We start from the raw sequence: 26,281 nt of genomic DNA, 5'->3' as shown, positions 1-26,281 counted from the left end.
TTGTTTGGTGCTGGCAGGTAGTATATAATGGGTTTGATTAAACAGTTTGATTAAAGAAGCTGAAATGCTCTGTGGAGCTGAGGTGAACTGCAGACTTTTTTTTATTTGACACAGCCCTTGTCCGCCATACAGTCAGGTAACAAATTCACACATTTTCCATGAAAATATTCATCAATACTTAGCATTAAAGCTAAGTGGGAGAGGAGGAGAAATGTAAGGCTAGTGAGTCAAAGTCAAGGGGAATTTGCTCTGTAAAATATGCTGCTATGAGCGTGATACTGTAATTTAAGACAGGTGTATGTGCAAGATGCATTCCTTTACTTATCTTTGGTATTTGTTCAGTTATGGTGGTTGCAGACAAGTGCTTGTTTTTAAAACATTTAAATTGAATTGAATGTAAATTATGAATATGTCATTTGTTAATTTACATATTGAACAATGTGTTGACATAAAGATCAACAATAAATTTAATTATAAAAATACAATTTTGACACATTACATGTACTATTAGATAATTACAATGAGTCTGAAACTTAATATTTTCTGGGTTTTCAATTTTCTTCCTAATGGGAAATTCGCTTTGGCATGTACCCATGTCCGTAGTTGCTCGTGTAGTGGTATCAACATGTAATACCCCAAATTCATATTTTTCAAAATGCGTATGAAATGCAACATTTAGAGTCGTCTGTTGTGTGAGGAATACCCATTACATTGCCTTGTCAGAGGATATGACATGATGGCTCTCCAAGGAAAATCTCTAGAAATGATTGAATGCTTGGTGTAATGAAACTCAACCCATTCCAGGTATATGAAATGACTTCAAACATAAATGCTCCTTCCCACTGGGTGGTAAGGTTCAGGACCCTGATCCCAGCAGACCTTGAGACATTTCTTTCAGATTAGTGGGAGCTTAAGTCTCCCTTTGATTTGATTCCTTTCTCCTTCCCCTGCAATATCTCTGGCAGATGCTGCTGCCTTCTGGAGTACACAAACCTCTCCTTGGCAAGGTGAGACCCTGAAATGACCGTTGAAATTGCACTGTAATCTTACACAGCTAAAAACAAGAAAATGTGTGCCATATGCCTCAAAGCCCTCTGTTTGTGTTTTAGAGAGCTGAAGGTGGATTATTGACAAGAGTGGGAGAGCGCTGCCTGGGTAGAGGAGCTGAGCAGCGGAGACTCTTATTGCCTGTGTCTGTGATCAGATCTGTCAGAGCTACTCAGCTGTCTGTCTGGTGTTTGACAAGTGTTTGATGAAGCACAGGCCTTAGAGAGGATCAAGCCCTTCCTGAGTTGGTTTTACCTCTCTCCTTGTGCAACAGGAGTGCACACATCAAACACAACCCCTCGCTTCTCCCCTGTGTAGTAATGAACTATTTTTATCGAAAAATATGTGCAGTCTGTTGGATCATCCGAGGAGACTGAATGAACAACAGTACCCTTCCAGAGTTAGCTGAACAATTAAAGAAAACAAAAAGCGTCAGTCAGACTTGATTCCCTCATCACTGGCCATTGCATGGGGATTGCGGCATGATCCTGATGGCCCCTGTCTCTGTTTTAGTGTCTAAGCCTGTCTGACTTAGCTTGGCTCCCCACTCGTTAGGGTCTGGTCCTGTTTTGGGACAGTTGTGCTCCATGTCCAAACATGTGAGGGATTTCCTCCTGGGGTTTCCCAGTCAAGAGACGGGGGGATAAAAGGACTCATGCAGAAATGAGATATAAAGAGAGAATCATGCTGGACAATTTCCTCCTATATCCTTCCCAGCTTCCTCACAGCCCCACAGAGACCATGAGGATGCAGACCAGGTGGAATTAGAGAATGAAGAGCATGTGCACGCACATGAACACACGTTCTAAAAAACTCTCATGCACAAGCACACATTGTATGCATGCATGGTGGAGATGGCGACTGTGTGGATCACACATGGTCACTTTGTTCTTTCTTAATATAGCCAGAACATGCTGCTCCCCTAAATAACTAGTTACTGTTAGTACATTTGTCAAGCTTTCTAATCTCTCATAGCACATTTGGAGTTTACAGTGATATCTGCAGTAGTAATACCATCGAAATTTTTCTTCATTATGGAGACAGTGGTTGCTTGATTTCAGACACAGGTAGGCAGAAGTGGGCTTCTAATTTCTAGCAGGCAACCTTTGATTTTTCTGGCTAATGTGGGTAGATTTGACCGGCTGTATCAGGCTAATGGAGCCAATGTTAGCTTGATTAAATAGCAGAAATTATATTAGAAGTCCTCACCAGTTGATTATCTCTGTGGAAGACATGGCAATAAAGAAACAGGATCGTTCTTGTATTGTAATGTAGAGGTAATTAGTCCTAGTATTATCAGGGTGATCAGATCAGACTTTTATTGCATTCTAACATAACCCTTTGGCAGCTTAGTGTACATACTGGTTCATATTTTTAAACAGCATGTTTTCATTTTTACATTACAATAGAAAAGGCTTTTAAGATTAAGGCCGACTGATGTTTGGCAAATGTAACTCTATCTCAGGTAATGAGTTTGGCTGGGGTTTGATCCAATAAAGAGCAGGACAGAGCTGCTAATGGTTCCCTAAACGCTGATCGCATACTGGACTGTCCTCCACACAGTAGAGGAATACTACACAGTGGACACGCTGGTCATGAACAGAGCTTTTGTTTGTGTAAGTGGTTTAGAGAATTTGATGAATTACACTTTTATTTTTCTCTCTCGGTGTGTGTGCTGAGATGCTGTAGTAGACCCTACCATGGACTGTAGGCATGTACTACCTGGCTGAGTATGTGCCAGTAGTTTACTGTTGACAAAGTGTTTGTAGAAACCATCATCCATCCTTCCTTTCTCCACATTATAGGATGGCAGAAAGCCCCCTACTCTCAGGGCACCCTATTGCGTGCCCACCCCATGGCTGTGTTAACAACCATTTTATTCCTCTCCATAAAGTGGTGTGGTCTGCTATAATGCACAGGGATTGTTCATAAAGACTCAGAGTCTCATGGGAGGGGGCTGAGCCAGCCAAATCCCCAAGCCAGGGCCCTCCATTGGGGATTGACCCCCCCTTTACCTGAGGCCCAGACTGATACTATGCTCTTGGAAATGCAGATTCTTCAGACTCTGGAGATAAATAGAAAGTGTTCCAAATATTTGTTTCATAGCGGTGTGAAGACGTGACCTCTGTTGCAGGACGTGTTTTTCCTGCCTTCATCCATATGAAGATGCTTTTAAAAGTGCACAGTTAATCCTGGTGGGGTGAGGTCCTGTCATGTGAGTATGTTTCATTCCATTAGTCAAGGGATGCTAAGCCCGATTTGCTGTAAAAAGGAAAAGGTAGAGTGTGCAAAAGTACACTAAACTGACCTGCCAAGTCTAGTTTTTATTAGCTTTTACTTCTTAATGGCCCAGCAAAGATAATGAACCATGTAGAGCTGCAATGGCAAGTGATGCATCACTGTAGAGACATGGGAATGTGAATGACAGTTATATCAGACTGGCTTGAGAGCAGTTGTTATCAAAGATTGAATAGAACAAATAAATCCATGCTGGATCTTGTGTTTGTTGAAAATGATTGATTTCATCAGCTCAATGCAATACACTTATCGGAAACTAAGATGAACGACTATCATAACTCTGTGGGACACTTTCTGCTTTATATCACAGCTTGTGGGAATTATAAAATGGATCAAAGCCTTTATAGTGATCTCATCTTGATATAGAGGACATGGCAAATCAAAGTGGAGTGCTTTGGCCCTTTTTTTCTGTCTTTGAGGAAAGACAAACAGAGTTCACATGTGTAGTAATTTCCAAGCTGGAATGATGAATTTGCTACTGTATATCCCAGCAGGTTTCCTGATCTTTGGCTCTGTGGCCAACTTTTAAACCGCTCCCTCATATGCTGCAGCTATCTTCAGCTCACCCTGCCTCGTCCCCAAACACACAACAAATACAAAAACAAACAGACCCACACCAGCGGCAAGCCTTCAGGAACTCCCTTTGATAAGTGCTGAGCTTTATATTTTTCTCATCAGAAATGAAACACAACATTAAACCATTCATTAAAGTCAACTAAAGCTAATTATCCTTCATTTACCCAAGCGCCTGTGGGGCAGGAGAGCCCCATATACTTAGGCCCAGATGTGTCGATGAGTCAGTCTGGAGATAGCAGACCACAGAGGGGGCTGCTCACTTCTCTCTGAGTCCTGTGGTTTCAAGGCACATCAGACTCAGCAGGCTGCTGGTGATGCCTGTTCACTGCTGCTGACGTTACCCTCATGACACCACTGGCTGTGTAAAAGCCACTGCAATACAGCAAGGTTCCATTTAGTGGGAAAAAAGTCGATAATGATCAGTTATACGCCTTAATTCAAAACTGAAAAATGAAGAGTGAGTATCATACCTCATGAGCTGGCACATTTTGCATTGGCTGACTCACATAAACACCAGGTTTCCATTCACCTCACCTCTCGATGCTGCAGGGGGCGACAGTGTGCGTACAGATTGATGCTTTAAAGCTAAACTACAAGTCTTTAAGTCCTGGCAGTTTCAAGTGGAAGTGGGAAAACCGTAACAGATGGTGGGATGTCATAGCCCAGAAACCCTGTCACATCATGTGATTTTACTCATCAGACCTAATTTCTTCTTCTCTCTGTCTGGTACCCCCACCAGACATCTAGAAATAATGGCTGAACCACTTCACCACAGGGATGACGAATTCTAGCCTTTATTACTGAGTCCAATTGTCTCAGGACGAGGCATCTGCTCTTTGCAGTTTAGCAGCAACATTTACATTTTGATGTGAAGTACAAGAAACACTTTCTGTTTCTTTGGGAAATTTATTTTTGGAGAAAAAGGGTATAACAAAGATAGGATGCTATTCCCTGTCGAATGACCATTTTTTCAATTTGGCTGAAAAGCAGGTGTGTTTTTCCATATAAATCTTGACTAGTGCAGCTTTAAACTAATAAACCTTAACATGCATTGGTAAGACACCATCTGGTCCTGTGCGGGACACTTTTTAACTTCCCCCTTTCAGGACACTTAGTGCTAAAGTTGTCATGTATATTGAAACTGCTAACAGTACATGTAAGTGTCCAGCAGAATCAATGCACTTAACAGCTTTTTTTTTAAAGCTGTTATAAATGAGAAAAACTCAGTGAAAACTAATGAAAGACTATCAGAATTGTTTACACAAAAGTCAGTGGCTGTAAACTTGTTTCACAGACATTGTGAAGTTTCAGAGTCACTGAAGTTGCGGAGGTTATAAAATTGACAGTGAAGGCCTGTGTAAGTACAGTGATGCAGCATGGGTAAACCAGTGAAGAACCATGGACACTTCTGGTCTGTGTGCAGCAGACATTGTTTTAATTGTTGGCATTGGTAGCTGGCTAGGTGGCAAGCTGGCAACTATAAGTACAACTTAAAATGTACAATTTGACTGAATCATTTTAGGAAGTAGACAGCAGCACTGGACAGTAAATCATTTATGAGCACACGTTACAGTACAGTACAGTAATATTGTGCAAGGGATTAAATGTTCTCCAAGAGAGGCACAAAATAGAAATGCAATTTGATTTATTTATGTGTTGGGTCGTCCTAACTGCTTGGAAGCCACCGGTAACATGCATTTTCATTCAATGTTGTTTAAAACCGTTATTAAGAGGGGAAAAAACATTAACGTGAACCTCAGACTCCGACAAGCAACCATCAGACCTGTAGGCAGAAAGCTCTTCAAATTCAAAATAGAATTCAACACAAGTGCAACTGCTAATACTAATACTAATACTAATACTAATACTAATACTAATACTAATACTAATACAACAGTTCATTATAGAGCTATACACTGTTTGTTATTGTCTGGCTTCATCTGATAACAGACTGCAATAAATACATAATAAGCAAAAAGAGCTAATTTAGGCTTTTTATCCGCTGTAATTAAGATCAGCATGAGGGCTTACTATTACCAGTTAGTAAAGCAATGTAAATATTTTTTTAATGAGTGATAAGTAATTAATTTTTTCAGTTATTTTACTAAATGCTGTTTGCCACATGGACATTTAAAGAGATTTAATAATGTTCTTATAGTGTACCTAGCAGGGACAGACTAGGTATGAAATGTGGCCCCTGGAGTTTTTCACTCACACTGGCCCACTCAGTGACCAGTGACACATCATCACCCACACAACCTGCAGCACACTCTGTCAAACAAAATTACTGAACAATATTTCTAATTATAACTTTAATAAAATATATGACTGAGGCTGATCAGAAGGAGCACATATTCACACAATAGCACCGCCATCCTTGTTGTAGCTGACTCTGTCCACAACCTGGATGAGTAACTCAACTAGTATGTTAGTATAGTATCATAACATTAAAAAATACGTTTAATATTAATATAAAAAGAGCAATGTCAGTTGAATATGAATTAGATCATATTCATTAGTATTTCATATAATTATATACTACATAGCCTAACACTAGTACAATATTAATACCAGTTTTAGAGAAACACAAACAATATTTATCCTTTTGCAGGTTTTCTTCATTAAAGGATTTGTGCAAGAAAAAGGATCTACAAAGGTGGTTAGTTTCTAATTTGTTCATGCTAACTTGTCAATAATCATAACCATTCATACATAACAATGAGTTCAACATTTTGAAAGTTTATATGTCAGTGTTTTTTTAATGTCCCGCTCCATCCAGGCTTTGATAGGTCTGTTCATGAAAAGTCATGAAAAATGTTGTTGAGCGCATTGACTTAAGAAAAGCTGAAGAACTGTTTCAACAAAGGACACATGATATAACTAAACAGCCAGGCAACCAAACCAAAACCTTGCTTGTGTTATCCTCTTTGTCTTTTGTGTTACCTCTTCAGCTGCAAACCCTTGACAAACAGTTGAACTGGTATCACTGGGCTCAATGGGCTGCGCTGTCTGCTCTCTGCTTAGGCGATCAACTGGTAATGGTGGCAAATAAATAATTTGTTATTTTAGAACACTCTGTTGCATCAACCTCAAGGGACTACAACCTCTTCTTGCTCCGCTTTTCAGCATCACCTTTATGTTTTTTTCTTTTTGTTTGTCCATCTTGCTCCACTCTCCAGGCTGACAGATGTAATCCTCAACCACAGGCAGCTCACTTGCCTGGTCCAGTATGCCACACAGCCCTTGGTTATTTTTGTGTAAGTGAGGTCTGGGGTTATGTAAAAAGATGTATTTGTGCATTGCATCAGCCTTGTCAAACAGTGCACCCGGTGGTCCAGATAGCCTGTCCAGCATTGGTCTCACCTCTGATGTAAGCTAATTTGGTCCCAGGTGATTTGTTGTCAAGCTGGCCCACAGAGTGACTGGCCCACCATGATTTTCCCCAGCCCTCCCGATGACCAGTCCGACTGTGGTAGCTAGCAATACCGGATATCTAACTTTAGGAGTATTTCTAAGGATTTCAATGCCATGTTAACATCCCAGCATCAAAGTACACCTCAGAAACCTGAGAATTTGCGCCCCAAGTTTCCATCTTGGAAATCTGACCTAAGGGATTATTTCATTTAATTTTTTCCTAGTATGGTAGGAAGAAGTAATTCCCAACTTTCCAACATTTCTCAAACTCAGCGTAAGTCTTTTAAGTGAAGGCGTAGGGCAGGAAATAGCTCTGGAAAGCCAGTTCTTACTTTTTTTGGATGTTGACATAATTTAACATCTGTCATGGAAGGTTTCAACTTGATAACCTACCTTTAAGCGATCGAAGGCGGTACCCCAAACAGCACAAGGGTACAGTTCCCGTGTTATGAAATGCAGCAGAGCATGACTCTGGACTCTGAGTGGACTGATGGAGAGAACCTTTAATGTGCAGGGTCATTATCTGTTGTGTAGCCTTCCTGGGCAGGTTGTGGCTGCTTCTTGCTGGTGCGATTGACCTTCTCCAGAGGGGAAAAAAACACGCTGTCTGTACTGACCATCGGGCATATTAATCACCGTGTCAGTCATGCATGTTTTGCCAGGACTTCCCTGCTTAGAGACGTTAATCTCCAAGTCGGGTTTTCGCTTTAACTTATTGTCAGTGAAACCAAGCATCAAAGAGCTGAGTGGTGAGCTAACCTGCTTTTTTAATCTCTGTGCAGATCCTCCACCGGGTCATAGATGAGAAAATAATGACCGACCTAATCCCAACATTAGCTTTTTAAATCGGAATGCGTATGTTTTAAATCATTCTCGCCTCGCAACGTGGTGATAGTAAGCAGAGCATGGGGGAAAGGGAACGAACGAATGAAAGAGTGAATGAAAGAGTGTGATCCAGGGTAACCTTGTTAGGGCTAAGTGACATTGTGCAGAGAGCCTCTTGTCAGTTGGTTGGCAAGATGCGCTTCTTGTAAATGATTGTCCTCTCTGTCAAAACGCTGATTTCTTTTTTCCTACATGTGACGTCTGTGTCTCTGCCGCAGTATTTCCCACTTGCGTTCCTCCCAAATATCATAGCTTTTTCACTTCGTCCATCCCTGTATTTCTTACAAATTTCTGTCTTTCTACACTTTCATCTGTATCATGTTCCCCTCTGCCTCAAATGTCAGATCATCCTTCGACAGCATTTCACTGCAGGCAAACAACAGCACCAAATGTTTTGGCCTACCTCTGGCTTATGCCTTAATGAACGATGGGTCACTTGAGGTCATACGACTGCGTCCCACCTATAAATCAACTGGAAGCTACGTTCAGCAGCAGTGTAGGGCAGTGTCAGCATCCGTAACCTTTTCCCAGACGGAGGAGTTGTCGGTGTGTGAGTACAGAGAGCACTGGCTGGCTACAGATCCTTTCCCCTTCACAGCATTATAAATGTATGTGTGAGCAGGCCCTTAATGGCTGCTAATCCAATTTCTGCCACTGAAATCAAATCTCACTGGCGCCAGTACTTCTCTCCTTCCCTCACAAATAATGGCCTCCGCTTTGGCCTGTTTATGAAAAAGACGAGCCGCCAAAAATTCCAGCTTTACCTTCCTTAAGTCCAGCCGAATCTTCTTCAAAATTGTTTGGATTTTTTTTCTGTCTCCTCTCCTCTGTTCCCCCCCCCCCATGTCCTATGAAAGTTATTAATTGACTGTCTGCTTCGAGTGGAGGGATGGGGTAACAGGAGAGTGGGGGAGAGTTTTCAGCAGTATAGGATCGCATTTACCGTATGTCTTAATGCCTTCTCGAGGTCAGGCATTGATTTTTCTCAAACCGCAAGCAATGGAGATAAGATTAGGCCTTCGATTCCTGCACTGCCGTCAGAGCTGTGAGTGGATGAAATCACTTGGCCTGTGCCAACAGTCGGTGCATTGCTCTTTTTTAGCAGGTCATGGCCTCTGTGATTATAGGGTAACGTATAGATACAGTAGCCTCAGGGCCAGCAAAGAAAAAGACTTTTCCAAAGCATGCTCAGCGACAAAACTGTAACTAAACGCCTATTACATATTGCAGACTTTCTCTCGTGTTAACGTATATATTCTTGAGTTTGGTCCCCTTTTCCAAAACAAAGATATTAGCTTTGACACAGATGAAGGGAGCTTTGGCTTTGGCTTCCTTCCCTCTGGATATGGATTTGACTGATTATCTTTCAGTGCATCAGTTGGACAAGTAGTCATATTGCCGTTCCACAAGGAGATATTATTCTGGAGTGCGAGCCTAATAATATGATACGTCTAATAGCGCTTAACTCTTAGTTGGATCTTCACCATGCCATCGTCTCGATTATTGCTGAGAGCCTCAAATAGCATCACAGGGACACGGAGAGGGGAAAAGGGAGAGGGAGAAAGATGGGGAAGAAAAAGAAAAAGCGGTGGGTCCCGGCTGGCTTTGAGAGGTTATTGAAGAACGTTCACCACAGTGCGTGCAGAGGAGTTTAATATTCCTTTGCTCACTGGTTTGGCAGCCGAAAAAAATTGGAAATGACACTAAGTATTTCTCAAGCTCACATAGGTGATATAGAAACTCACAATCAGTGAGGCGCAGGCATAAAGGGCATGTGTATCATTCACAAATGTGCATGCACACACGCGGACACATGAAAGGATTCAGCAAAGGTCATTTTTGACAGCGCTGCACAGCCACCCCACCGCAGGCTCTGCTTCTGATTCCGAAATACAAAACATTTTGATTAGCTCTTGAGATTTTTGTTTGTTTGTTTGATCAGCTTTTCATTTCAAACTCAAACACAAACGTCAAGCTGGCAGAGGAAGATTGTATCTCTGAAGGAAAACTAAACAGTGGTGAAATTTTGGTTTGCTGTAGTGATAGTAAATGCAGCCAGAACGGAAAGAAAAGTATAACGAAGGATTCTAATTTTCTGATAAAGCCATGCTCCTTTGATTTGATCCCGACTGTGCCAGTTACACGGCAAAACAAAGACAGAGAATGATTTGAAACCTTCTGTGCCTTCCAAGACAAAATTATCTTTACATGCTGTAAGATTTATGAATTTGTTCTTGGTTTTGAAAGCAATTGAGATGACTTAATCATTTCTTTCCAGGCAAATTAAACTGTTTCCTCTGTGAACTCTGGTAATCAGCTTAAGTGATTACATCGGTCGTAAATATGAGATGATGAAAGCTCAGTGTTCAGAGTGCGCTGTGCCCTGAGGAAAGGCTAAATGGGAGTTCTTGGGTAGATATGATAGACCATCTCACAAGGACAATATCAGATGCTGGGGGAAGGGGCTTTTGTGGGGATTGGTTGCCCTCTAGCTGTCAAAATTGAGACTGGATTATGAAATATGGTCTGAAATAGGTGTGTAGGTGAATTCATGAAGTGGCATCAGTTAGTTCAGGGAGTTTGAGCTGAGGCTTGAAATACAGTGACAGTGCTGTGTTGGATTGGATTCTGCTGCTGCAGTCAAAAGGGTGGCTCATAAAAGTGCGAACTTGTCAATATTTTCTGAACAAAGTTAATCTTACAAGATGGCTAAAGGTACAGTGATGGCTGAAGTTTTCTGTGCAGCAGGAGCATGGATCTATCTGTGGATCTGATGTAAGAATACGTGCAGTATCCTTACAATTTCCAGAATGTGGTGATTTACAAGGGTGCAATTTAAAAGCGATGACTGGAAAGCATCACGCATCAGCTGAGTGTATTTGGTTCCTGCTGTAAAGACTTCCATGACTTTTTCCTTTTATTGTAAGAAGAATGTACAGTGTCTTGACGGCTGTCATCAGTTTGCTACAACCAAAGCCACAACAGAAGAAGAAGGACAAAACCTTGGAAACAACTGTCCTACAAAGACATACAGCTTAAATTTATGCCTTTTTAGTTATTTTACCCCAGAATAATCCCTGCTCTTGAACTTGCATAAGGCCTAAGGGATACTACAGATACTTTAATACTTCAGTCTTTATAGGATGTGTGAAAAATGCCATATTCACTCAGCTTTCTTGTCCATTTTAACTAGTTTGATGATATATTCATTAACCCATAGTTTCAATGTATGTCCATCTGGTATATTTATTTTGCATTCAATATAGATCATCAGTTAATACATTGGAATATAAAATTTAAATCACACAAATTCCACTAAACTCAAAAGCTGAGATGGGAGCTAATGAGAGCTGTTATTTATTTATTTTTTTAATCATGACTAGATGTAACTACTGTCATATTTAGTTACGTAGAAAAACAAGATATTGATTCATCAAAAATGATATTTATCATTTACAGTAACGGCTATGGAAAGTTTAATCACAAAGCTTTAAAAAGTTATCTGATCAATGTAAGACAACTTTCAGTCAATCAGTGTGCTTATGAAACCGCTCTGTATTTTATACCTCTTGACTTCAGGAGCTCAGTCTGCATATGCAGCTTCTGAATGTGTTTCTTTCCTGCTGTTTTTTGTGTATATGTGTGTGTACTTTGAGCGTTGTTGCACAAACTCTTTGGATTACAGATCTCCTGCCCAGTCCTGAACTAGCCAAGAAAACTACTTTTTAACTTAACTCTCACATAAGTATTTGTGTTTCAAGAAATTGCTGTAAATGCCGGCTTTTTGAGTTTAAATGCAGCTTTGCATCCAAGGAATGGTCCATGAAGGCGATGCCCGTTACAGAGGGAGTTTAATGCTGCACTGTGTACTTTATTGCCATCAAATGTAATTCATCTTGAGTTGATTGCACTGAAAGCCATGTTTATCAGGCACCTAGCAACACTGTTTTGAATGAAAATTGCCCCTTTAAAGAGCAGTTAGGAAAATGAACCTATAGGCCAAATGCCTTTCAGCTTCAGATTTACTTTAACAAACACTATCATACTGTAAGTCATGCAAAAAATCTAAAGTGGCATCAGCTAAGCAAGTGTACAAAGTCCTTGGGTAATATTTTTCAATTGAAGGGTATGTGATTTTGATGGAAGAGATGTGAAAGTTGTTTTCCAAGGGTGATTTTAACTAGGAGCTGTGTGTGGAGTCTTTATAGCCATGGCTCAGGCTGGCAATGTGACTCAAAATAACAAGATTAGATTAATTGCAGGAAATAGCTCTGAGATGGTTTGATGTTTGCATGCATCTGTATTTTTCATTGGGAGACCCTATTAGCAGAGCAATATCTTGCTCTCTCGTGCGTATCGGCTTAAACAAGTGAATATTTTCAAATCTACCTCATAGTGTATAGCCCTGAGAATGGGAAATAGGTCTTTTGTAGTGCTTTAAAGGCCACCGCAATGCCAGCATGTATGAGAGGGCAATTAGAGATAATGCAACATTTTACACACCGTTACCTATTTTTCGTGAGAGTAAAGGCTTGAACAAGTGCACTAATAAGACCCAGAATCAACAATGAAACAGCGGGACTTGTTTTTCTGTAGCCTTCTCCTGTGTTTCCCCCCTCAGCGAACCATAGCGTGGCTTGTTTCTTTGTGTTCTAGATCAGGATCCAGATAGGGTCTCATCATCCAAGCCTTACTCTACTTTTCCCCCCATTAGATTTTCTTTTCCCTTAAATTCCCTCACACTCACTCCCCCTTGCACACATACATCTTGCACACACACCTCGTTATCTTATTTGTGGCCTTGGCAGCCAGATTGTTGCCTTGTGGTTCGGTAGCCAGAGTTTTCTCTGTCACAGAGAGCCGTGGGTGCAGAACCTCCACCACACAAGCTTCCATGAGAGCAGGATGCCTTGCCCATCCCAGTGAAACCTGGGATGTATTAACCTTGGGCAGGGGGACCTTTCCAACTTGGAAAGAGCGTTATGCAACATCCCATACTTATCCTCCCTCTCTATTGCAGTGACAGTCAAAAGTGTTGGGCTGAGCAGACATTTGTTTAAAATTGAGGTTCTGTCTTCAGGGTTGAAGCAAACAAAGATCTGATATGTGATGTTCCCTCATGTAAGGGTCACTTCTTTAGGTAATTCTGCCTTTATTCATTGGCAAACACTGCATAATTTGTAATTTGTAAGAGATCACTGTAAGGGCTTTTCTGGAATCCTTATAAGTCATCAATACCCAACGCATACTTTAAGTCTCAAGAAACTTGTAGCTGTAATCTATAATATTTCCAAGTGGTTTTCTTTCTATTCCAACACCTTTGTCAAATTTTCAAATCCAAGCTCTTGTCTCTCTCCCTTTAAGGACTTAGCTAACAGGAGTACACATTTCCTAGATAGAGGTTAAAGCTAAATTTTGATATTTGGCTCCTCTAGAGACAGGGCATGTACTGTTTCACCTTTTAATGTGTTTCAGACTGATTTACGATTAATCAAGCTACCACAGAGTGATTACCTCACACAGACAATCTTTCAGTGCAGATGGCTGCTTTTCTGGTCATTATATGGAGAATTTAACATATGTATGTGGTACTGGCAAAAGGGATAACCATTCCTCTCTTTCTCTCTTTATTCCCAGGTGGCTCAGGGAAGCACCGATCCAAAGAACCAAAGAAGAAGAACAAGCAGAGGCTGCGGTTTCGGGCCCAGAACCAGCACAGCGACCACTTGGCCTCTGCCCGCACCAGCCAGTGAGAACTAAACCTACGGACTTCCCATTGAACAAAGAACCAACGCAAAGCTGCTAGCTGCTGCTGCACCCATATTCTGACCAACGACTATCCTGAACCCCACCACCTCCCCACCTGCCTTCTAGCCCAACCCCACCTCTTCCCCTGCCCTCCAGGACACAACCACGACTCACAAGTCCGTCACTACAAAAATATACATCTAACGTACGACATCGGTATCAACACACTAAACACGTGCTTCATGCCTCGGCCTCCTGCTGCTTCTCCACCTGCTGCAGTGACCAGCCAGGTGACTCTGTTCTCTCCGCCCGCCCCTTGTGGACCTTTACAGTTGACATTACTGAACTCATTTCCCGTCATTACCAATGTCATTAACCATTGATGGAAGACGGAGGAGCAACCAGGGACTGTGGAGGTGGGAATGGAGGGAGATGGATAGAAGAGGTGGTGAGGGATTATGCAAGCTAAACTGCTCGTAGAAAATGGGGGGTGGGGATGGGGGGGTTGAACATGGGAGGATGAAAAAAAAAAGATGGCGAATGAAGAGGCAAAAGAGATTTGGCTGAAGCAAATGATGCTGATGGACAAGAAAATGGCATCTTGAACTGAAAGAGACTGTTTTTTTGTTCCTATATTTATGTCAAAGCTACCCTCACCTTCCCCGCTGAATGGAGACAGAGCGTTCCCATGTGTGGCCTTTATGTTATGTACATTTTTGAGAGTAATATTAAATAAATTACCATGCATAGTTGCAAAGTATTTTATTCTCAGCACAAACTGTTTACGTTCAGACCGCTTTATGCTCTAACTGTATAGTGTGGATAAAAAAAAGAAGAAATTTAGTTGTTCGACTAGCATGGCAACAGACTCGTGTATATAGTTTATCTAATTATGAAAGCTTATTACTGTATTTTCAGTATTGACTCATTCACCGTTCTAAATGTTTTAGAGATAAAAAGGTTGTAATACCAAGCTACAGATTAAAATGATTAAAAACAAATAATAAACATAGCCGCCACATAGCTATTTCATTTATATGGTATATATTTGATTTATTTATTAATTCTATTTTGTACTTTTTTTTGTTCAGTGAGAATTTTTGCCTCATACTGTTACTCTTATATGCAGAAATATTCTTTGAGTTCCTTATAACAGTGCATATCTTTAACACGTGGAAAAGGTTTCTGTCTGATGTCACAAAAAGTGTTGTATTACATTCATTTGACCTCATCTACTGATTTCAATGTTTTACAGAAGAAGAAAAAAAAGACAAATAAACTATGCTTTGACATATTCTAGGTTTAAGAATTAGGATCCAGCAAATGTATGGTCATAGGACTGCATATGTGTACATTGTGTTTTATTAAAATACATTTCATGTGACTGTACGATGAAGCCTTTCATTATCGTCTATGGCTATAATATATGTGGCTAAACTCTGAAACTCCCGTTTCCTTGTTTCACTTCAGTGTACAATTATGTGATTTCAAAAACATTTGTGAAATCCATCATATTGCACTGCATGACACAAGTGCTACCTCCAGCCAAAGGATTGGATATGGTCGATTGAGCCTTAACAGCATGACGGCACTGTTAAGGGTTTGTAATTCACTATGACGTATCCTCATGAATGGTACAAATCCAGTGAATGTCTTTGGTGGCTAATTCATTTCCAACATCATATTGGAATGCCCTAACAACATGTATTTACCGTGACACTTGTCTTTCATCACGCGCACACATTCGATCACCTCTTTACGTGATGCACATCCCATTTATTCACTTTTATGGTCCTCAGAACATCAAATAAACACATATAAAAGTCTCCTCTAGGCTAAATTTGCCTGGTATATGGGCAAAGAGAAATATTTTAATGCATGTCATGGCTAATTTAGCCAAGATCCACACTGTATAATCATTGTGCCAAAAGAAAAAAAAAGCTGAATCTGCCAGACAGCTTATGTATGCACAGTAGCAGATGAATCACGTTGTGTCACATATATATCACCCTGGAAGACACAGACCACAGTCTTCCTGCTCTGGTTAACCCCCCTGAAATCACACATGATTTTTCCATAGGGAGGCTGTCAGTGTTGAAATGTCCATCTTGAGGCCTAATGCACAGCAGATTTAAGTGGCTGAACATCTTTCACAGGTGTTCAAAGTGGCACTGTGTTTTACACAGGACGTTATTCATTTTCACAGCTTAACACTTCCACCCGGTTCACATTGTGGTATGGAGGCCCAAAAATGCAAAAGAATATCAGACAGAAAATAGAACTGAACACATCATGAAGTAAATAATACAAGCTACATAGCTAAAGCTAAGCGTTGTCATTAAACTGCACCAGCTAGGGCATGTAATGCTAATCATCCACATACTGCATACTGCTGTAGCATCACCATATTAACTCTTGTAACAGTAGTTAAAATATTCTGGTCATTATGACAACAAAAGATGCTTTATGTCACACTAGTGTGACAAGAATTTAGCCCTGTACAGTGATACTACAGCAGCATGCAGTGCAGTGTATGGATGATTAACATTATCTGCACTGTCTGTTGATTTAGCAGCTTTTTCGGTTATGATAGTTTGCCACTTCAGTTCTATTGCAACACTGATGTTGCAAACAAACAGAGAGGTTCACACACTACCCTGCACACACACACGGTCATGGATATCTCATTATCAGATATGCATAAAAAAAAAATAGGAAATCCAAATATTTGGAAAACGAAGGGGTAAAAGTAAAATATGACAAATAAATAGAAGAATCAAGAGAATGATGTTCATTATATTTTTTGGTGCTGGAGGAAATCTTTTTTTTGATTGTATTCAGTTATATCTTTGACTGGTCTGATACCGTTTAATCACATTTTGTCAATTTACGTAGTGACACTATGCGTCACTAAATTCCATATTCTTTTCAAATAATTCTTAACATGATGTGAGTCTTCACTGCCATAAAACTGCATGTTCTCTCCAATGTGAGATCAATAAACAACTCCATGTAGCCAGGGTCTACCAGTGAATGAAGCAAAGCAAAAGTGACTTGCAGGGAACAAAATAAGCCGTACATGTAGCGAGTTGTTTTTAAAGACATCTGCTGCTGGTTACAAGTTAATGAACGATTCACAGATGTCATCCCCTGGGCCAGACTATCACTGCTCCAGACTGGGGGATTAAACCTAAAGGCTTACGGAGAGGAACTGCACTGAAGTGGATTCATTAAGCACAAGACCACCACTACAGCACACATTGCAGCTTCTACAATGGAAAAATGGGGTACAAAGAGAATCACATCTCACATTTTGGAGCAATGGCTCTCTTCATTTCGTCTCACCTTTGCCCTTTGACATCGATCCACTGGCTTGTTTTCTCTATCGCTGCAAAAACAGCTCACTGATGGTATTCTCAGGGTTGTTAAGAGGGTTAGCAGTCATCCACACATCAGAAGGAGTGGTCCTCTCTGTGTAAACCACTTCTGTACTGTGTGTAAGTGTGCACGCATGCCTCAGTGTGTGCGTGCGTTTTAATGTTTGTGCTGAATGTGGTTAGCTTGCTGAGACCGAAGCTCCCTTTTAATCTGACAGAGAGCATTTTCATTAGTTCTGTTGGGTCCTATTATTAAAGCCTGCTTCAAAGGCACAACAAGTGAAACCACTAACAGGAAATGACCCAGTGGGCTACAGTGTATAGATCAGTGATAGCAATCTGTGTGTTTAAGGCAGGTTGTTATGGCATGTAAATGTGTCTATTGTATACACTCTAAGTACCTTGCAAGACAGTGAGAGGATGAGGGGAGGGGTTCAGGGACCTCTGCTCTGCATTCACATTCTGTAGACTACTGTGAGTGTGCAGTTGTGGCAATTGTGGCACATGTGACACATTCGTTCCAATGCAGATGGCAAAGATGGAAGTTATGACATTGGTGGGGCAAATGAGATTGCCCGGGATAATAAATGTTGTAATAATTTGCTGTTTTTAATAACTGTATAATGAGCCATCGCTTGCCCTTCGAGCTAAGGGAAATCTGGAATCATTAATCTTCATATGGTTTAGCCATGGTGTTTGGCACAAGCCGAAACAGCAACGAGTAGGAACATAGTGGTGTCAAAGGACAAGCCGATCTTAATATTTTGAACAAGTTTGCCATATGTTAGCCATCATGGTGTGTACAAGCCCACTAAATGGTGGCATTAATGGGTGACTTTTATTACTAAACTCACCCCTAATTGCAAAAATGCAATCCAAAGTCAACTCTCAATGCAGATTTTGGCTTCATTTGATGTTGCTAGGTTACAAGTTAATCCCAAAAATAAATATGTTCTCCAATAAAAGCTAATTGTCTGTGACAGTTTTCTGCTTTGCTGCAGAAACGTTTCAAACAGGAAATTGTAAAAAGACTCAGAGCTGTGCTGGGAGTGCATGATGATCACAGTCACTGAGCCCCTCCACATGTGCTTCACCTGATGCACAGGAAGTGGAAAAGATTAATGTTCTTAATTCTCACCTTGCACATTAATATCGCCATGCTGTGTTTTTCTTTCATTCTTGGATGACAAATGGTGGGATATTTATGAGTCACTTGCTGTGGTAGTGTTTCTACAGCTAGGCTTCATAACAGCAGGTGCAGTGGGGGGCATGGGACTTTTTATCACCATCCATTATATGGAACAGACAGATGTTTCTATACCTACGCGGTGTATTTCCTATGGGTGCTGTAAGCATTCTTTGGCTTATTTAATCCCACGTTCCTCTGAAATGTCTGGCTTTTTCCTTTTACATTGACATCTAAACACAACACAAAGCCATTGTCCCTGTTCACTTGAGGGGAATATAGGCAAAGCAGCTCTATCCCCCTCTCAGGATATGACACGCAAGGGCTTTATGACTTGAACTGATTCATACTGTGCACCTTAAACACATTACAGGCTGGGCAAATATTTCCTTTGACTGGTGCTCTGAGAGCCATGGGCACAGCCATTATATTGGGCTCAAGAGCCAGCTGGTGAGGACAAATCCACAAGGATTCCTATTTTCCCCCTCCTGACTCTCTGGCAGCCCTTCTCCATTCATTCAATTTTTATATGTGCCTAGTAGCCGTGTTACTACTGGTTTCAAGGGAGAATTAATCGAAAACAGGTCTTATTAAAGTATATTAATACCAGTTGAATTGGATATAATACATTCAGTACGGGCCCAGAAGGGTTGTATCCGAGCCATAGCTGACACTTGTGGCTTCGAGGAGCGGGGCTGTGTTATTCTGTAGTGCCACTGCATCGGTTCCAGGGGGGCTATTCACTTGAGCCAAATGTTGCATTGTGGGTAAGCAGATTTAACGTGGGTATGAGTACAGCAGGGGGTAAAGGAGGGTCTCATTGTCAAGGAATGTTTATCTTCCCCCCTGCCTTCATTCAGGGCCGGATTATGCAGCACCGTGGTTCAGAAGCAACCTTTGCCCTGACTTGGAGGGTCTGTGGAGGGAATATTCATTGATACATGCGCACATATACAAACAGGCATTATCCTCCTAATAAGAAGTCAGGTTGATTGCTCCCTCAAGGTATGGTGAGTAGGTGGAAGTGGAGCCGCTGCAGCAGGGTGTTGTACCTCTGTCTCACTGGCAGGGCTGGGCTCTCTGAGAAGGCTGGAGCCAGTGATGCTCCCAGTGTGTACAACACAGTCATCATCCTCAGCACAGCACATTTTATTGGGCAGTGTGTGGGTTGTAGAAACGTGTTTAATCATCTCAGCTGTAGGGGAGGTCTTGACCTCATGTCAGTGGTTCCCAGCCTTGATTGTGTGTGTGTGTGTGTGTGTGTGTGTGTGTGTGTGTGTGTGTGTGTGTGTGTGTGAATGGCTCCCAGCCTTTGCTGTGGAGTGTGACCTGCGGTGGAGCCTCTGGTTCACACTCTGCTCTCCGCTGTTGCTGGTTTAAGTGATTAACTGTAGAAAGTGATGACTAATCTGTCGGTTAAGAGTCTGAAACAATTGCAGTGGGATGAGATATTACAGGCAACACTGTATGCAATGTGGCCCTCTGGATCCAATCAAGGGGAACATTCACTCAAAGCAATTCCAAAGTTCTACTCCACAGTTTCGATATTCATTTAAAAAAGTATTACTCATAATTCATCAGTCCCAATAGAGAAATTAGTCTTTAAGATTATTTTTGCCAGCAGTTAAAGTTAACTATGCTTTGAAGTGAAATACCATAAAATAGTCCCAAAGACCATAAATAGGAAAATAATTTTGTGTATTCAATCATATGTTGTTATTTTCACATTAAACAGAAAGTTCCATTCCATCACTCATTTTTAAGACATATTTTTTAGCTATGTTAGCAGCATGGCTCCAGGGATTGCAATGTCAGTTGTTCGGGTGGTTAGTCTGTTGCTAATATCTTGACAGCTAACGGACAAATTGCCTAGAAATTTAGTCTAGGCATTCATGATCCCAGAGGATGACACCTAAAGACTTGCCTTGATTTTCCTGTATCACCACCAGCAAGTAAGAATTTTAACTTATCTCCTAAAATATCTCAACATCAACTAGATGGATTGGCACAAAAGTGAGTACAGAAATTCCTGGTGTCCAGATGAGGTGTCCTGATATTGGCTAAGGCCATAATTAGACAGACAACAGCCCTGTGCGTACCAAAAACATAGCCCTCTCATTCATTTGGCAAATTAAGTCCAAACTGGTTCAACTATTGCTGCAATGCAATGAGATGTCAAAGTGCCAGACTGACCCCTCACATTGCATATGTATTATAAATCATGATGCAGTGGTTTTAGTCTTTTTTTATTACTGACAACTGCAAATCAAAAGGTTTCATGATTCAATCTTCTCATCGGTCTTGTGGTCTCAGAAAACTGCCTGTTGTGCACTTCAGCTTCTATTTGTGTGTCTCAACAAAGATCTGAGGTTATGTCATTTGCCTCTGTCTGAATGCCATCAAGAGAGAGTGTCTACAAATCAAATGACCAACAACAGCAACATCCTGTGAATGCCTCAGCTTACCACCCAAACATTTTAATTTGTACACTTTAAAAACAGTAGTTTGAAGATTTATAGAGCTAGTTTACTGTAGTTCACTGATGAACAGGCCCCTAATTGCTGCCTGCCTGCCTGCCTGCCTGCCTGCCTGCCTGCCTGCATTGTGTTTTGTGTGTGTGTATATGGGTATGAGTCAGATAAAATAAACCACATGGTGTGTGTGTGTGTGTGTGTGTGTGTGTGTGTGTGTGTGTGTGTGTGTGTGTGTGTGTGTGTGTGTGTGTGTGTGTGTGTGTGTGTGTGAGGAAGCTGAACAGAACCCTCTGCTCTCATTTACTATCTCCTTGTGTGGTTTGGCAGCAGCTCTGTTGGTATGGGGGCGTAGAACGGGCATCCGTCTGGGCGTGAGGCAGGCCTGGCACGCCGCTCAGCCCCCTGCAAGGCTGCATGAGGGTGGGATCAGACCAGGAGTCCGCCAGGCTCCAGACTGGTAGTCTGTACATGTGTGAGTGTGGGCAAATGTGTGTGTTTTGCATTGCACATGCACCTCTGTCTCTGTGTGTGGGGGTAATTAAATCGGAATCATATAGCCATCACAGGTTTGCCATTGTTCTGCTTGTCACTTGCAATATATTGAGCTCTCTCCATGTTGTTTCACCATTCATAACTCGATCACCGAGTCTGAGTCTGTGTGTTCCCCATTTCTGCACTGAATTAACACCAGACCGTTTATTTGACCTTTGTGGTCATTATAATTGCGAGGTGCAATCCAGCAATGCTGAAATAACACAATAGCATGCATACCACCATGGCTAGATGCCATACCTCCCCTCACTGAGCTGGATAACAAGCGAGGCACAGTAGAGCTGAGCTGGCCCTGGTTAGCTCTTGGACAGCAGACCACTCTTGGAAAATGAAGTTGCCTCATTGTTGTTTGTTAGAGGCCAGCGGAGGACATTACTTCCTTAACATTTCTGTATTTGGGCCTGCATGGTAACAGATATTAAGTGATAGCATACTTCCCCATTTGTCAGAGTGTAGGCCCTTACACTCTCTCTTCCTGATCATCATCAATTACATGTTACTGATTGTATGCAATACCACTTCTATTTATTGTAAATTAATAGTTCATCCACAGCACTGGTCACTCATCCTGGTCATAGGATACTTTATTGACATTAAAACTGAATGTAAACAATATACAATACTATCTGCAGTTGCTGTATTTAATATAAGCAGATAGCAACCACAGCATGACCAAATGTAGGGCAAAAACCCTAACAAATTGAATTTTAGTGGTTGTTGCTCAAATCCCAGGCTGGTACAACAACCCTCACTTAGAGCAGACGCCGAGGACGGAGCATCTAATGGAGCCACTCTGACATCTCTGTCCGAGGTTATATGGCATCGGTGTGAGAGAAAAGAGAAAAGAGCATTATCATCCATTCTATTCACCTCTTCTCATCTGAGAGGAATCAGGGCAGTTTAAAGGAAAAAGACACACACTTACATTTGAATTAGCTCAAATGTAGCATCCTGGCAAAATGCTTGTGGATAACAAGCAAATAAAATGGCTATTAAGTCAAGTTCTTAATTTCATTCACTGGGAAAGCAGAGCTCACCTGAATACAGACAAAGGTGAGAATTACTGCTGATTATATTTACAGATTTTTCCTCTTCACTTCACTTTCACTTTCTACTACTGACAAACTTCTGATAGTGTGTGTGTGTGTGTGTGTGTGGGGGGGGGGGGGGGGGCATTCAAACAATAAAAAATATATTAATCTCTGTTTCCAGTCAACACTGATAAAGTAAGGGGCCACTTCAATTTTCAGTCTTTCCACATATCTTGTGTAATTAGCAAAATTCCCTCTGCCTAGTGGCTTCATACCACATCTGTATCAACAAATAGTAGAATGAATGTCTCCACATCTGTGACAACCCAGTTTTGAAATACCCTTTCTTTTTAAATTATATATATATTTTTTCTCTTACCTGTCGTCCTCTTAATTGATGCAGATTGTTTTGAGAGATGTCTGCCTTCTCTCGAGTATGATACGGCTAGATGGCACTGGGCTTGTGTTGCTCAAATTGCCAGAAATCATGACCCAGTTACTTGCGATAATTCACAGAAACTGTTGTGAGAAGTTTCATGTAGGAACTATTTCCTGTCTACCGAACTACACCTCCCAACCGTATCACTGAGCAGGGGGAAACATGCATCAGGCCGACTAACCCCAGACTGACATTGTGAGCTTGTGGAGATTAGTACACAGCCAACTGATACTGCCAGCTGACGTTACAGCTCAGCTGAGGACGCCATTAATGCTTAGATCCCACGTTGTCATGAGCACGAGCCTCTCGCCTATGAGTGGATGTATGCTTCCTTCTGGAGCCTATCCCAGCTCTCAACGGGATAGGCTCCAGCCCCCCTGTCACCTCCTGTCACCAGTGGATCACAGGGCAACATAAAGAGACAGACAACCATTCCCGCTCACACTCACACCTATGGGCAATTTCAGAGTCGCCAATTAACCTAATGAGCATGTTTTTGGTCTGTGGGAGGAAGCCGGAGTACCCGGAGAGAACCACGGAAAGAACATGCAAACTACACACAGAAAGGCCCTGCCGGACCCGGGGATCGAACCAGCGAACTTCTTGCTGTGAGGCACGTGCACTAACTGCTGTTCAACCGTGCCACCCATCACTTATTCTATCTTCTGAAAAAAAATAGTGTTTTCTAGTTGAGTTATTATTTGTATTTCTGCATTGTATTTATTTTGAATTGAGCAGAAATCATAGCTGAGATGGATGGACTAGTTTGGGAAAAGCACTGCTGGAGTGCAAATGAAAGCGCCAGTCTTACCCCACTCCTGTGACCATGTTCAAGTGTTTCTGCTTAATTTGTGACATAATTTGACTCCAGATTATTACAAGACCAAAACAATGATAAAAGAACGTGGTCACACATGATATATTAGTCAAATTGAAGTTTATTGTCATAATACACTGTAGTATCAGCAGATATTGAGCACAGAGTGGACGATACAGTGACATCACACATGAACTACATTACAACCAGTCACATCTTCAGATATTTACAACCACAAGTACAACTGAAAGCTGTAAAACTGCTGTCAGATAAAAAAAAAAAAAGCTTCATAAATGAATATTTATTGGTTGTTGCTGCAATTCTGGGCTGGTGCAGAATCCTCAGAACCTGCAGCAGACACCACATCCGTGCATGTTAGGACAGCAACCGCAGCAAAATTTACAGCGAGCGGGGCTGCTGTGACGCTTCATTCTGCTGCTATACGGCATCTGTGTGAAAGACAAGAGACATGAGCAGGGTGTTCATCACCAGCATCATCTCTCACTCTGTTTATTCTCTCTGCTGCTCTGATGCTCCTGCTGCTCATATGGCTCATGGTGTTTGACTTCATTCATTCAGTTAACTGAACGTACCGTCCACGATTCCACTGGAATCTCCAGATGTTCAAGGCTCATTGGCTCCTCCAGCTCTTCCACCTGTCAATGAATTTGGTGAATTTAGGAACAACATCTCAGTATTTTGACAAAACACTCACAACTGAGAAGAAAATGAAATGACTGAAGTCAAGTTCTTACTTCAGAGACTGGGACAGCAGAGCTCTGCTGAAGGCAAATGAAGGTCAGCACGACGGCCACTGCAACTGCAACACTGAACGTCTTCATCTTTGGAGGGTTTGAGTGGATGACTTGTTAAATCCTTTGACTCTTTGGTGACTCTTGTCAGCTCCTTTGACTTCTTCTCCTGTCTGATGGTTGAGTCTGTAAGATGTGCTGCTATTTATATTCACCTGGACCACTGTTGCCTCATCACTAACAACAACTACAGTCCACTGGCTGCTTTCAGGCACAGGCTTGCATCACTCTCTGAGGGATGCTGGGAATGAGACTGGGAAATTCCTCAGCAAAGGTGACTGGAAAATCTCTACTTTTTATTTCCTGGCTCCACAAATCAATCATTAACGTTTTGTCTCTTATCGGTTCGCTTTCTGGTACTGCTCTGTCATAAAGTGTATGATTAGAATTATTCCCTACTTCCAAGAGTCGTTGTTATGCCCAACAAAGAACACAGATAAGAAATAATATTATGCTTTTGTTTTCACATAACATTACTTTGATAGTGTGACTGATCCCCTGCCATGTTATCAATTATGAATAAATCAATACTACATTCACAAACACAGTGTAAAATTTTACACAGTGTTACATTCATGACAGTGAAGACATTGAAATTATGATGAAGTAAACTGTCAACAAACCATTGTATAGAAACAAAACTATCAGTTATTACACGGGCCATTTGAATTTTCTTCAGCGTCAGCTTTTCCAGACAGATGACGCAATCACCAATATTCCCAAATAATGAACCACGATGACAATGTAAACATATCTTTCAGACTTTATCTTTTTTGAAACAGGCAGCTTTTGATCTCATTGAAGTTAACCTTAGTGTGTATGCAATTCTGTATTCACTGATGTCCAGTAACTTCAAGCAAAGTTTTAATTTGTTGCACCTACATTAAAAGCAGCAAATATTCTCATGAATGTCCACTATTTGCAGGAAGTGATACAGGATTCAAGCTTCTATTCAAGATGATCTAAAAGTCCATTTGCATTTGGTGTTTAGGAACCCATTTCTCCAGGACAAGTGAGTGAGAGCAGACGGGTTAGAGAGAACAGGAGATATTGAGAGAGGCAACAATGGACCGGTTACCTATACATAGTCCAAACTGCAGGAGTACTTAATACATTTTAATTCTGTTTCAGTGTTCTGTCCCTATTTCCATAACTCTGTAAAGTGCAGCTTTATATTGTAAAGTACTGTCTGCAATGATATAATGCATGATGACCCTCTGTGGTCACCTTGATGAAATCACGAGTACCCAATTTCATGCAGCTGCAAAACAATTGAGCTGCATCACATCCTTTGTGACAAATGTGTATAAATACAAGCAATGCATTAACATATTTCCAACTCTCGCACAGACATTGTAGATACATTTTGTCCCTTGCTAAAGCTAAGCATGTTGATAATGTGCATTGGTACAGAGACTAGAGACAATTGTAGACAGCAATGAAGTTGAGTTGATCATCACATAAAGTTCTGCAGGTTTTCCATCACTGCTGCGAGAACAATGATGAGTCACCTTGTGTGAACCAGAGGATTTTTCAAGACTGAAACAAACATTTGTGTCCTTTGCTGAAGATAAGATAAGATAAGATAAGATAAGATAAGATAAGATAAGATAAGATAAGATAAG

General features: G+C 41.2%; 1 protein-coding gene across 1 annotated transcript in view; it reads left to right on the top strand.

Annotated features, from left to right (window-relative positions):
* The window catches only part of rspo2 (R-spondin 2), a 58,013-nt gene extending 42,603 nt beyond the window's left edge, over positions 1–15,410 (top strand). The window contains exon 6 of the mRNA XM_070966437.1: positions 13,858–15,410. Coding sequence (XP_070822538.1) covers positions 13,858–13,973 — 116 coding nt within the window. The 3' untranslated portion in view covers positions 13,974–15,410. The remainder of the gene's footprint in view (positions 1–13,857) is intronic.
* The last annotated feature ends 10,871 nt before the right edge of the window (positions 15,411–26,281 follow it).

This window comes from Chaetodon trifascialis, chromosome 7 (genome assembly GCF_039877785.1).
Source record: "Chaetodon trifascialis isolate fChaTrf1 chromosome 7, fChaTrf1.hap1, whole genome shotgun sequence".
Taxonomy (NCBI): Eukaryota; Metazoa; Chordata; class Actinopteri; order Chaetodontiformes; family Chaetodontidae; genus Chaetodon; species Chaetodon trifascialis.
The sequence above is the reverse complement of the archived record's forward strand: the minus strand, read 5'-3'. Positions and strand labels throughout refer to the sequence as shown.